The sequence below is a fragment of the Pteropus alecto genome, unplaced genomic scaffold (assembly GCF_000325575.1).
Source record: "Pteropus alecto unplaced genomic scaffold, ASM32557v1 scaffold5, whole genome shotgun sequence".
Classification (NCBI taxonomy): Eukaryota; Metazoa; Chordata; class Mammalia; order Chiroptera; family Pteropodidae; genus Pteropus; species Pteropus alecto.
Window position 1 is genome coordinate 9,195,396 of NW_006441953.1, and position 13,569 is coordinate 9,208,964.

Consider the following 13,569-nt stretch of genomic DNA (forward strand, 5'->3'; position numbering starts at 1 on the left):
CTGAAACACCAGCCAACTCTGCTTGTTATTTCACAGAAAGCACTCATTGCTCATTGTCATCAACAAAGTTCTGTTTCACTTTTCATTCTTCTTCTAGTTATTTATATTTATTATATCAATCTCGAGTCTCTCTCTTTCTCTCCCCCTCCCTCCCCCTTTCTCTCTCATTAACTTCCCATTGCACTTTAAAACCCAAAATCTTTAATAAGGTCTCAAGACTCTACATGACCTGCTGATACCTCCACCCCATTCTTCCTCCTTTCCTGACACTCTCTCCACACTCTGTTCTCCAGCTACAGCGGCCGCCTTTCAGTTTTCTGAATGAATCTCACTGCTTTCTGCTTTGGAGTGTTCATACGTGCTCCTATTGGCTCTACCTCCTAAATCCATTCAATTTTCTTCATTCCTTGAACTCGACTAAACACAACAGATGGGAACCTGAACTAATGTCCAAATCTCCCACTGATGTTAGGTTCTTTACCTGGCCCCATACTTGAGTTTCATGAGGTCAATCTGGATGACTTATTAAAGCTTTTAAGCCTTATTAGGCTTTTATTTTAATATTTCATATTCTTTCATTTTATACCAAAATGTATTAGAAATGTCCTATTCCTTTTCACTTCTTACTTAACTTCCAGCCTCTAATTCATTCTCTCTGAAATTCACCGAGCTCCTTTTCTTACTAGATATAGTGTCCAGTACAAAAATAGGTCCACAATAAACTTGTCATATGATTCTATTAATAAATTATATAATCAAATTTAAGGTAAAGTTTAAGTAGGCAGCAACATGATGAGAGAAGAATCTGAGGAGGCTGTTAGGAGACAGGCTGAGACATGGCCAGAGCAGATAACCCAAAATTCACAAAGCTCCTACCACATACCACTTTGCATATGGTAGATGCTCAATAAAGAATTAATTTGTCTGGAAGTATCAGAGGCTTATATTTGTATGATGATGATGATGATGATGATGATGATGACGTTTTCCTTCACAGGAAATTACCTTTCCACACAGTCTGAGAGTCTGGAAGTTAAGTTGGATGCGGGAGCATCGTGTCCTCCAATAGCATACAGCAGTCCGTTCCAGGTGGTTACTCCAACTCCCCCTCGCCTTTTTGACATTTGTGCACACAGTGTCCATTTATTAGTATGAGGATCAAAACATTCTACTGACTTGAGACAAGAACTTCCATCACGACCACCGACTGCATAAAGTCTGTAAGAAGAACAAACAGAATGAAAACTAAGAAATAGTGCTATTATTATGTCTAAGACAAGATTATTCTTCCTTAAGTATTTCTTTGAAATTAAAGTGCCATCAATCACAAGACAGGCTGTCAATTTATGTGCCACTAGAAAGATGATATGCCACCAATTAAAAGACATATGTATGTCATATGTATGCATATATCAGATGTTACTGCATATCATATACATAAAAAGAAAACATAAACGCACATGAGCATTGACAACTGTTCACAGCTGCCATCTGTTTGACATCTGTTTGACAAGTCACTCTTGATTGTAAGATGCATTGAATTTTTAGAGATGTTAAACTGTGTCTTAGAATACTGAGAAAATATCGTATATAACTATAACATGACTTATTTCTTAAATAACTAAGATAGGAAAGAAGCTAACCTTCTCTGAGCACCTATCACAGGCTAGATACTTTACCTGTATTAATTTAATCATCACAGTGATGCTACAAGAAACCATTTATATCCCTGTTTCACAGCTGAAGACTCATGGAGATTAAGAGACTTGAATGGGGTCACCCAGTAAGAAGCAGAACAAATAATTACATTAATAAGCAGTTGTATAGTCAACAGTCTTCTGGGATTCACTTGTAATAATGAAATAGGAGAATAAAAGAATAGTTTGAAACAATGGTATATAAATTTATAAATATATTTAAATAAATATATAAATACATTTATATATTTATCATATATAAATAGTGATCATTAATTTAAATTATCACAGAAAAGGATACTGTAAGTTATCCAAAATAAATATGCTATGCTGATGACCTAAATGTTCCTATTATATCAATTTTAATTCATTATCAATCTATATACTGCACTAATTGGAGTCTTTTTCTCTAAATATATGTAAAACATTTAAAATATTTGAATATTTAAATATTTTTCTTAAGCACAAAACCTTCTTGTACTTACCATTTACTTGGTAAGTTCTTCACAGATATTTTTCTATTAGTTTTTAAAATAAGAATAAATTCAGTTCATTGCTTATCAAAAGGCCATACGTTTTTAATTTATAGATGGCTTAGTAACTATTTAACTATCTTTTTATTTTCAAGAAATAATATTTGAACTGTACCAAATTTCTATCCATTAAAACTCTAAGTATTTCTATTAAGGTAATACACATATTCTAAAGACAGATTTCATAATTTTAATTCATAATTTGAAGTAGAATATGCCACCCAAACTGGTTCTTAAATAAGATGACCATACTTTGAACAGCAACATAATGTGTAGTGATATCTTGTTCTAAACTTAAACTATATTAACATGGAAATTGAAATTTATTTGAAATTTTAATTTGTTAAAATTTTTTATGTTAAAAACTACTTTTATATGTTATTGTACTTAATATTAAACTTTAACCAATACTTGATAGAATTATCTATGTATTGATCACTTGATTATGGAATATTAGAAAGCATTAACAACTAGAAAATATCAGTAATTAAAAATACATGGACACATACATATACCACAATATACTTCAAAGCACCCTACCTTCTTCACAATGAATTCAGGGGTCTTCACTGTGACAGGTGGTGCAGCACAGGGATTAAGAGCATGAACTCTAGAGCCAGAGTCTCTGGATTTGAATCCTGGTTCTGCCACTCATCACTTACTAGCTGTGACCTTTTACCTGCCTTAATTTCATGATCCATAAGATCTAGAAGCCCTGCCTCATAGGCTTATTAATGGTCAAATTTCAAGTAGTTTGAACAATACCTAAAACATGGTATAACGGTTTAAGGAGAAAAATGAGTTCTGACTCTATTTGCATTCTTTTAGAAAAATATCATTTTTAGGAGATGTTAAATGTACAGTGTTTATACTGAACTAATATTAAGGGCTAAAATGTATTGGTAACACTTTCTCAAAATCATTATCTCAAGTAATAGCCTCTAAACTGTATTCTAAGAAAAGGATTCTACGGAGGACTTGTAGGGGGTAGGTCCCAAAAATGGTTCATTTCGAATTCAAATTTTAGAAAGTAGTTTTAATTTTCAAAGATATCACCTGGCTCAATTAAATACCATGCAAGATTCAGAACTCATCTTTCTTCCCCGTGACAGCATCTATTACAATAAAAAGAGAAATAGTATGTCAAATTGTGATAGTATCGTACTACATATTTTAAATTGTAAGATTTAGGTCTTGCCTTTTATAAGATCTAATACCTGCAAAGTTGGTAGATATTGTTTAAGATTAAATTTAGGAAAAAAAAATGTTTTCTCCTATTTGCAAACTACTTGAACGTTTTAACTGAAGTTTCCTGAGATTCCAATTAAATTGCTGTAGTAGTTAAAATAAGTTACCATTTCAGCTTCTTAATTGTGAAACAGGATTTTCTTCATACTGGACAACCAAATCAAAATATATACATAATCTGGGTGTCTTTAAAACAGACTTATAATAAATTTAAAATAAGCTTATAATAAACTTGAACCTCCATTTGCCTTAAGTGTTGAGGTTTTTGTAAGATCTCATTTGAAAGAGAGATTCTACTTCCAAAAATATTTGTCAGCCAGTGGCTTAAAAGTGGCCTGAGCAACTGGAAGTCTAAATAAAGCTTCTTTCTGTCAAACACGGTAGAAAGAAAAATTTTAACATTTTGAAATTTTTAAGATACAAAATGTAACTCATAAGACATTGAAACAGTTTTCTCTTAAAGAAACAACTATATAGTGCAGCAAGAAGCACTGTAAAATAAGTTAAAATAACAACAAATTAATCCAGGCTTTTTATTTGCTAGATTAAAAAAATTAAGGCACAGAGAAATGATTTTAACTAAATCACAAAGGAGTGGTAGAGAGAAGATACATAATTAATTTTTTTCCAATCAACTGCATTCTTTTTTTAAAAAAACTAACAATATAGTTTCTATTTTTTCTAGGTTCTGGATATGTACCTAATAATGGAAACCAACAAAATAGTTTAAAATATTGCTACTTTGTTAAAGCAAGCTCAGAAAAATGTTGATTGATGAATTAACACATATTCTCCTTGGGTGACTAAAGCACCACTGAACCTAAGTGATAGCTGGGTATTCTTCAATAAGGTTGCACACTTCAAATTATGTGCCAGGTACTGTGGTAGGTGTAAGGAACAAAAAATCAGACCAGGTCACACAAGACCATGATCTATCATAGGAGATGGACTAGAAAACAATTACATAACAGAGTGGCACATGCTGCAACACAATTATACACAAATTATGTACAGTAAAAATGCTGAGCCTGGAATGAACAATGAGCATAGAGGGAATGAGGAGTTGGGAGTGGGAAAGGTGATTTTTTTGAGCAAGTTTCAAGCATGCTGAGTTTGCCAGGTAGGAAAGCAGGGGGTGGGACTCTAAGAGAGATGGTATGGGTTAATAGATAATACAGTGTAAAATGAAATGTATTTTTCACAAATAGGTTAGTTCTACTGGAGAGAGGAGTTTAGAGAGGTGGACAGAGGCAAGATAATAAAGGAGATTTGGTCAGATAAGCAACTGAGAGGTTTTAAGCAGGAAAGCGACATGGTTCTACTTGTATTTAGGTAGAATGTTAGGTAAGTCTCTAAAATGAGACTTACCTAACACTAGGAGCAAAGTGACCAGTCTGGGAGACATCCCAAAGACAAGTTACAATCATAATGTAGATATATTGCACTTTCAAAATCAAATGTCTTAATATTTAGTAGATACGAGATCCTTAGCTACTGATACAATTCTTAGGTTGTCTCAGAATTATATTCAATAAATTGTACTTCAGGTGGGTTCAAGAATGAAATATTTCTCATAAGAGGGTAAGAAAGTAAATTTTTATGCCTACATGTCCCAGCTATTTAAGGTCTGGAAATTGGGTTTTAGAGAAGGCAGTTATTCTTTTGTCCTCTTTTAGAAATAAGTATTTTTAGTCAGATATAAGGGCTAAGAAATATGCCACTGAACAAGAATTAGTTCAATGCATGAATCTCAAAAGTATAAACCAAAGGGTCAAAACTGAGTAGATACTATTTAGAATTTTTTTTCTTTTTTCTCATTTACTAGATTCTTTGGTGGCTGACTCTTCTACCAAGGAATTAGGAAAGATATGTAGTGATGAGTTTTGAAGTTATTTCTTTAACTAAAACAAATGAGGGGAGGGGTACTGAGATCAGATACATTTAAAAAATGAGCTACTATTTCTCTATTTTATCACTTGGAATAGTGCTAAAAAATAAAAAGATAGGATGTAACTAACAGGTCTTGAGGAAATAAGACCTCAGGTCATAAAATATGACCAATATTTCCTCATTTTTCTGTTAATAATCAACAACACAATTCTACGAATAATTTTAAGTGTCTGTACTTTAATCTTGATTCCTTCCTTTTTCTGGAAATGATGTAAATTAAGCCCTTCGAGTGAGTAAAGGTATATAACAAATAACTTTTATTTAAAACCACATAGGGCTTCATTTTATGGAAGAAAGGCTTGAAAACGATATTTAGTCTCTGAGTTACCAAGAGCTTATTGGTGATGGCTCCATTCAAATCTATTCTATTCTATTTATTCTATTTAGTGCAAACATGAGGCAAAAGAGCACCTCTTTCTAAATCCATTCTAGTTTTCAGCAGCTTACTAGGATAAGAAAGAAAAGTAAAGGTAAATCAGTAAAAGACATGAAGGGAATTATTTAGGGAAACCTGAGAGAGACTATACTATCTTTAAAAGACCATCTACTTTTAAGGCCATATGAACCACCAGATTTTTACTACATTGAACCTTTATATAAAATTTCTTCACTCAAAATAACTAAAAATTTATAACATCTGCGTGTTAGAGTAAAAGCCTAACTTATTGTTCGGCTATTTATGTTTAGAACTATCATTTAAAAAGACTTTTAAAAGTTTGTTTACACCACTCTTAAAGCATTTCTCTTGTGATTTACTTATGTATATTTTAACGTTGCACATGATATAGCTCAATAAATTTACGTTATTGTGTTTTAAATGGAACTTTAAATATTTTCTTACTTTCCACTTAGTACTGCCACACCTACTGTGCTCCTGGGGGTGGACATAGTGGCCACGAAATTCCACTGGCGAGCCTGAGGGTCCCATCTCTCCACTGTATTCAGATAGCTCCAGCCATCATGCCCACCAACTGCATACAGGGGGCCTTCCAATACAGCCACACCTACGAGGAGACAGGGAAGAAAGACTTTACAACCACGTTTTACTTGAAATAGAACTACAATGAACCTTAAACATGCAAATATAATTAAGCAAAAATTTGTGATATAGATTTCTGGCTTCCTCACGGCTTTTCTTGGTAGATAGGTTGGTGAGTGAGGGGGAGAAAAAGCACTATAGCTCTGACCTTAAAAGTTTGAGAGATAGTATTTTGAGGCCCAAGAGTGGCAAGTTGTTAAAAATGACACTGGATGCACATACTCCACATTTTAAACATTTTTCAGTAATATGGATTTCAGATATATTTCAGAAAGCATTTTTATTCCTTTCCCCCATTAATTCAAATTCACGAGATTTTACTATAGTGCCAGGCACTTACTAGAACAGCAGATGAGGGCTGTGCCCTCATGGACCTAATATTTCAGTCAGGAAACATAAACAAAATAAATTTCAGGTATTGATAAGTGCTAAAAAGAAAAAGAGAACTGACTAAAATGGTAGAAAGGGTCAAGGGAGAACTCTCGGACAAAGTAACATTTGAACAAAAATGTGAATGAAGTTAGGAAACCAGATATGGAGATACCTGGGAGAAGAGAAGGTGAGGTAGAGGGGACAGAGCACACAAAGGCCCCGAGGCATGCCTAGTGTGTCTGCCACACGGCAGGGAGGCCAGTTTGGCTGGCAGGGTGAGGGGGATGTGTAGGAGGTAAGGGAGAGTGTGGCGTCAGATCATGCAGAGTGGCTGGGCTATTATAAGGACTTTAGATTTTATTCTAAATGAGATGGAGAGCCAGTAGAAGTTTTTGAGAGGACATGTAAAATGATCATAGTCAGGTGAGATATATATATGGAACACCTGAGGTCCAAAATACAAATTTTGTGATACAAATATATTTTGAGAAATCATAGCCAGATGAACTATAAATATTCATCATTCATATATGACCCAAATCAACATACCCTTCCACTCACTTGTGCTCTACCAGTATTGGCTATTGTAGACACACACACACACACACACACACACACACACACACACACACACACTCCAATTATAGACACTATATATCTAATTGTGTGTCCGTGTTTGTGTGAGAGAGTAATCGAGGGGTTGGAAACAAAAATAATGGGTCCATCTAGTCTAACTCCTTAAACAAGAGAAATTTTAGCAGCAGAATTACTTTTTCTAATGAAGTCTTCAGATAATTCCCACATATAAAGAGATAAAGTTTCTCACGTGAAGATTTATAAATTCAAGTTTAAAACATTATTTATTATAAGATGAATTAGTAAGAATAGACTTTTGAATGATACAAAAATTTGAAATAAAAGCTTAAAGACATTTTGAGCTATATGATCATTCTCTTTTGAACGTGCTGCTGTTCAACAGTCTTTTGTAGGGTATCTAAAACTAATGATAGTGTTCATGCACAATCTAATCCACACAAAACATGGCTGGACCACGGACAGTCTCATTCTGTATACTAAATCTGTAAGAATTTAATGCTAAGTTAGAATTAAGTTTCTTTTCTCCAATGGTAGGGGAAAATTTGCAGGTGAATCATACTATTGACCCTGAATTTTATGGTCAACCCAAATTTTAAGTCTCTTTCATGTTGCTTTTAAGATATACTTTCCCATTCTGTGTCTATGTAATAGGTGATTTTATGAACTTGAGAGTAATATTGTACAGAGTTCTTAAAATTCATATAGCTAATTTTAAGCTCCTCTCTCTGTACCTTAGCTCTAACCCTCTGATTTTACCTCTACCAAACCTGAAACTTAAGATCACCTTTCACAGAAACCTAATTGCAACTAGTAGAATCCTTTGTCTCTTTGATCTTTTGCTCTACTCGCTACCATACCAATTTTCATGACTAGATAATTTTCATTGTCTTTTTGGGGTAGCCTCTACTCTGGTACTCAGTATCAATAAATTGAGTATAGTATAAAGCTGTGCTACCTCAACTCAACTATGCTTTCACTGCTACTCACACATCTTATACTTCATCTTTTATGATAACCTATCAAATTCTTCATTGCAACTATCTTTAAACCCTTTCCAAACTGTGATAAACTGATAATATGGCCACAAATTCTTTCTATCCCTGAATGCATGTCTATTTGCAATGTGACTGTGCAGCAATTCCAACCAAAAGGAGGAATCTATTTCTCTACTCTTTGAAGTAGGGCTTGCCCATGTGACTGGTTTTGGCCAGTAGGACGTTAGCAAACATTATGCAAGCAGAAGCTTGAAAAGTGTGCACTGGGGCTTGCCATCTCTTGCTGCTTTTGAAAACTTGTGACCGCCACCATATGAAGAAGCCTGGGTGAGCCTGCTGAATAGATTAAAGGCATTGGCCCAGTTCCCCAGGCCAAAAATCTGCCCACCATTACACACGTGAGTGAGGCAATCCTAGATAAACCAGCCAACCTGCTAGCCTACCAGAGAATCATGAGAAAACACAGCAGAAGTCATCAAAGAGAGCCCAGGCTAGAATAGCCTGACTCATAGATGAATAAGCTAAATAAATGGTTGTTTTAAGCCTCTAAGTTTTAGAAAGGTTCATTATGCAGCAAAAGCTGGATGATGTACTTATATTTCAAGCCCCATCTAATTTTTATTTTAATTTCCATCTCCTCACTCTCTTCGAACATTCTATTCTGCCTGTTCTTTCTCCTGTAAGAAAAGAGAGATCATCTGATACAAGATTGCTAAATTCTCTTCTATCACCTCAGAGTGAGCCATCAGTTCCCCGAGGGTACAGATATAGTGTCTTCCACATTTTTTTCGTATCTACAGAGCAGAGCATGGCACATGTAAATCGACGTCTGCTAAGTGAATTATTGAATGCAAAAATGAAAAGTCTCTATCATTACATTCCCTGTGCCACCTCCAAAGTTTTCTGAGTTTTACTCATTTCTGATTAAAAACTGTGGGATACAGATGAAACACAATAATGCTAAGGATATTTAATAAGCATTTTAATTAGGTTAGAAACACTAATTGTCAGAACATGCATGTCAAAAGGCGGCTTATCAGTCCACCCTACTGCCCTAAAATACTCATGTTTTCACTTGTGCTAGCTGCATACATACATTTATGTATATGCTCACTGTCTCTGATACCAGAGAGCATGTGAAGAAATGCTTGGTGACTGCTGCTGGCTCAGCAGCTGCCACAGTGGTCTTCTGCCTGGCACAGAATGTAAAAGTGATGCCAAAGTCTAATATATGATATTATGAACAATCTGCAGTCATACTCACCAAGGCCATGCCTATGCGTGGACATAGGAGGCATCACACTCCAAGTTTTTGTTTTGGGATTGTAGCATTCTACAGTATTCAAAGTCTTCAGTCCATCTCGTCCTCCAACCACATACAGTTTGTCATCTAACACTGCAACACCGAACTGCAGCCTCCTCCCATTCATATTTGCCACAGGAGTCCACATATTTGTACGGAGATCATACTTTTCAATGCTTGTTGCTCCTTAATAGTAATATATAGAAGTTATGTAAATAAAAATTTCACCATGACTGAGTATTTTAGGAAATTACACATATACGAGTATAATTTTATTAGCATTGATAACAATTATTTTATTATATTTCAATAAGCCCTTAAATTATCTGGCCCCTGCTTAATCTCTGACATAGTCTGACAATATTTTCCAGAGCATACACCAGGCTCTGGTATCAAAAGATCAAGTGAATAAGGATTATCTGTCAGAGAAGGCTGAGAAACGATAGCCAGAGTGTGAAGAAAAACAGGGTGATTCAGTGTCACAGAAGCCAAAGGAAAAAAAGTTTATAGCAAGTAGGACTAATAACAGTATTAAATGCTACTGAGAGGGTCGAGTAAGACGAAGACTAAAAAGTATTACTGGATTTAACTACATGGAAGTCACTGGTGACTTTGAGAGTCCATTGTCTGAGTGGCTGAGACATGGTTGGGAGGTGAGGAATTGGAGACAGTGAGCACAGATAATTCTTTTGAGAAGTGTGGCTATACAAGGGAAAGACAGGAATTTCAATGTGGGTTGAGGGAGATTTTGTCTTGTTTTGCTTTTAAAATTGGAAAAACCTGAGTTTGTTTAAATGCTAATGGGAAGATTTAGTTGTAAGGAAAGAAGCTGAAAATACAGGAGATGAAGGGATCTTAATTAATAGTGTGAAGTTCCTGAGAAGCAGCAAAGGGCGGTTTGAGGGCACAGGTGAGGGGCAGGCTTTCACAGGAGGAGGGAAGAGATACATATTCTATTGTATCCAGAGAGGACAAGAGTCTAAGTGTGGATGATGTGCTTTAGGAACTATGAGTGTGGGAAGTTTAGGAAAGAGCTGCCTGATGGTGTCTACATGTTTTTAAGAAATAGGAGATTCAAAGAACTCTTGTTCTCTTTTTGAAGTGAGACCAGTGGAGTTAAGAAAACCCATCCTCATCCCCCCAGTTATGAAGAGTTTGATTCGCATCTACTTTACTTCTCTCTTCTAAGCTTCTAATAAAACGTGCAAACAGTGCTATTCTTATAGAATTACAATAAGGACAAACATTTATTTTAAAGTATTTGTGACAATTAGTTATCAGAGCACTGATACTATTGATAATCTAAAATTTAGAAATAGTTTTGTTATGTATAGAGAGAATATTATATTTTCTCATTATTGTTTTTATTTTTTTCACCCTACAAAATTTTTGAGTTATTTGCAATAAATACCAAGTCTTTTTCCATCTCTGTATTTTCACAGCACCATATAATAGACGTATTTGCTGTCAGTAGCTGTTCAAAAATATGTTTGGATTTGAATAATCCTTCTCTATAATTTTAAACTATAATGAGATTTTACCCACACACTCAGATTATTTTATGTAACAGTATACTTGACTCATCACTTTAAATTCAATCTTAAGAATTTCTTCATTAAATAAAAAGGCAATACTAATCCTTTCCTTTCTAATGAATTTAAGAACATTTTATTTATTTTGAATTTTAAGTTATTTCTCTTACATCTAGTTCACTAAGCAGTATCACAGTCTTATAAATTGGTAACTAAAAATTATTTTGCTAATATCGAACTTAATTTTTACATAAAATCTTAAACAGTCTGAAACATGTATCATATATATATGTATATATATACACACACACACATACATCGTATCATATATATATATGTATATATACACACACACACATACAGAGAAATAACAAAATTCTAACAATTGCAAAACTTTATGTAAAAACTTGAGAAATAACCAAATTCTAACAATTGCAAAACTTTATGTAAAAACTTAGAACTTTCCTAATTTATACTGAAGGATTAACCTTTAAAAATAGTAAGTACAAATATATGCTAACCTTTTATTAGTGGCTGTTTAGAACCACTCCCAGGTTATTGTTGAGCTCTATACCAAACAGATATATGATGGGACCAAGAACCACATGATCAAGATACCATCCAACTAAAATGAATTGCTCTTCATTATAAAGACATTGGGAATAAGATAAGTTAGGCCCAGGAAGAAAGCTTGAATAGAATAGAAGGTCAGAGCCACAAGAGCCAGATTACAGAAAGTCTTAAATCTAGAAAGATAAATTCACATCTTATGTGCTAAGAAATAAAGACTGCTGGCATTTTTGGGGAGAGTAATGGCGTATTAATAGAAAAGTTAACAAAGCAGAGAGTATAGCCTCCAGAGTCAAAATGACTGAATTCTCACTCCATCACTAACTAGCTGTGTGATCCTGGGAAAGTTACTTAGTTTCTCTAAGTCTTGGTATCCTCATCTATAAAAGATGGCAAGAATGTTCAGCTCTGAGAGTTGCTATGAAGATGAAATAATATAGGCCAAATGCTTAGCATAATGCCTGGTACACATTAACACAATGAATGCTATTCCTACTAAATTAACGTGATCAAAATATGTAGGTTGATAGAAGGCTAACTGGAATTAGAAAAATAGCAATAGAAATTTGGAAGAATAAGATCCATCTGAGACTGTCATAATTTAAGGTTTGCGGGGGGTGGGGAGGAGAGAGTGGTGTAGAGAGGTAAGGAAGGGAGGGGGAGAGAGAGTGAGAGAGAGGAGGGAAGAGAGGGAGAGAGAGAGAAATATTATTTATTTTGAGTACTTAGTATCTGAGTTCCTTTCCACGCTTGGGGAATTTTCACTGTATGTATGAGTCTTGATGACAGACAGTAACCTATCTTCTAGAAAGCTGGAAAGATAGATATTCATTCTTTCTCCTTGGAAATTTAGGGCTCAGGACTGACCTTAAGGATAATCAAATGGATGCATACACCTAGGATTTAAAATCGAAAGCAGGAATTATAAAGAAGCAGGGACAGTGGATGTAGTTTCTGCCTCTTTCTCAAAAGCCTTCTAATAAATTCTTTATCTGCTTAAATAAGCCAGAGCTGGTGTCCTTTGAAGAATAATGAATTACGAGTCCAAGTTCTTAAGTCTGGGAGACATGGTCAGAGAAAATTTGAACACATGAAGTTTGAGGTGAAAGTTGAACATCAAATAGGATATTGTATACAAGCTGGAAATATAAGAATAAAATCAAAATGAGAGAGTATAATTAACACAAAGATAACAGTTAAAGCCTTGAAAAAGGGAGAAGAAGACAGAGGGGAAGAAGCAGCACTAGTAATGGCTATAAAACCAAGCGCCAGTTCTAGGTACATAGTAGATACTTAATAAATATTTGCAGATCTGTTATCTGGACTGTGGAGATCTCCAAACTTTTTCAAATATTTATACTATAGCTCTGTCAGTTATCTTACTTCATTTTTCATACCATTTAATACAGCCTATACTTAGAACTTAAGCATCTATAAATACATAGCCCTATGTTATATGCTATATAGTATAATATCTTTATCTTTATATCTTTGTTTCCATGAACCTAAAAGTCAAATAACAAGACTTTCGATTAGAGCTCATTTTTTAAATATTCCTTAGAGATACCACATAGAAGAGAAATCTTTAGACATGATTATGGCATTGAGTGCTTTAGTCATACAAGTAATTCAAGAGACGGCAGAGAGCAATCTTCATTCATTTGACAAATGCTTATTGATGGTTTTTATGTGCAAGGCACTGTTCTAAGCTCTGGGACTATATTAGTAAACAA

General features: G+C 34.4%; 1 protein-coding gene across 3 annotated transcripts in view; it reads right to left on the reverse strand.

Annotated features, from left to right (window-relative positions):
* Window positions 1-13,569, reverse strand: part of KLHL5 (kelch like family member 5) — a 47,168-nt gene that overhangs the window by 6,250 nt on the left and 27,349 nt on the right. For all 3 annotated transcript variants that reach the window (XM_006918927.3, XM_025051810.1, XM_015595029.2), the window contains 3 exons: window positions 9,696-9,920; window positions 6,270-6,432; window positions 1,006-1,218 (listed from right to left, as the gene is read on the reverse strand). In XM_006918927.3, coding sequence (XP_006918989.1) covers window positions 1,006-1,218; window positions 6,270-6,432; window positions 9,696-9,920 — 601 coding nt within the window. The remainder of the gene's footprint in view (window positions 1-1,005; window positions 1,219-6,269; window positions 6,433-9,695; window positions 9,921-13,569) is intronic.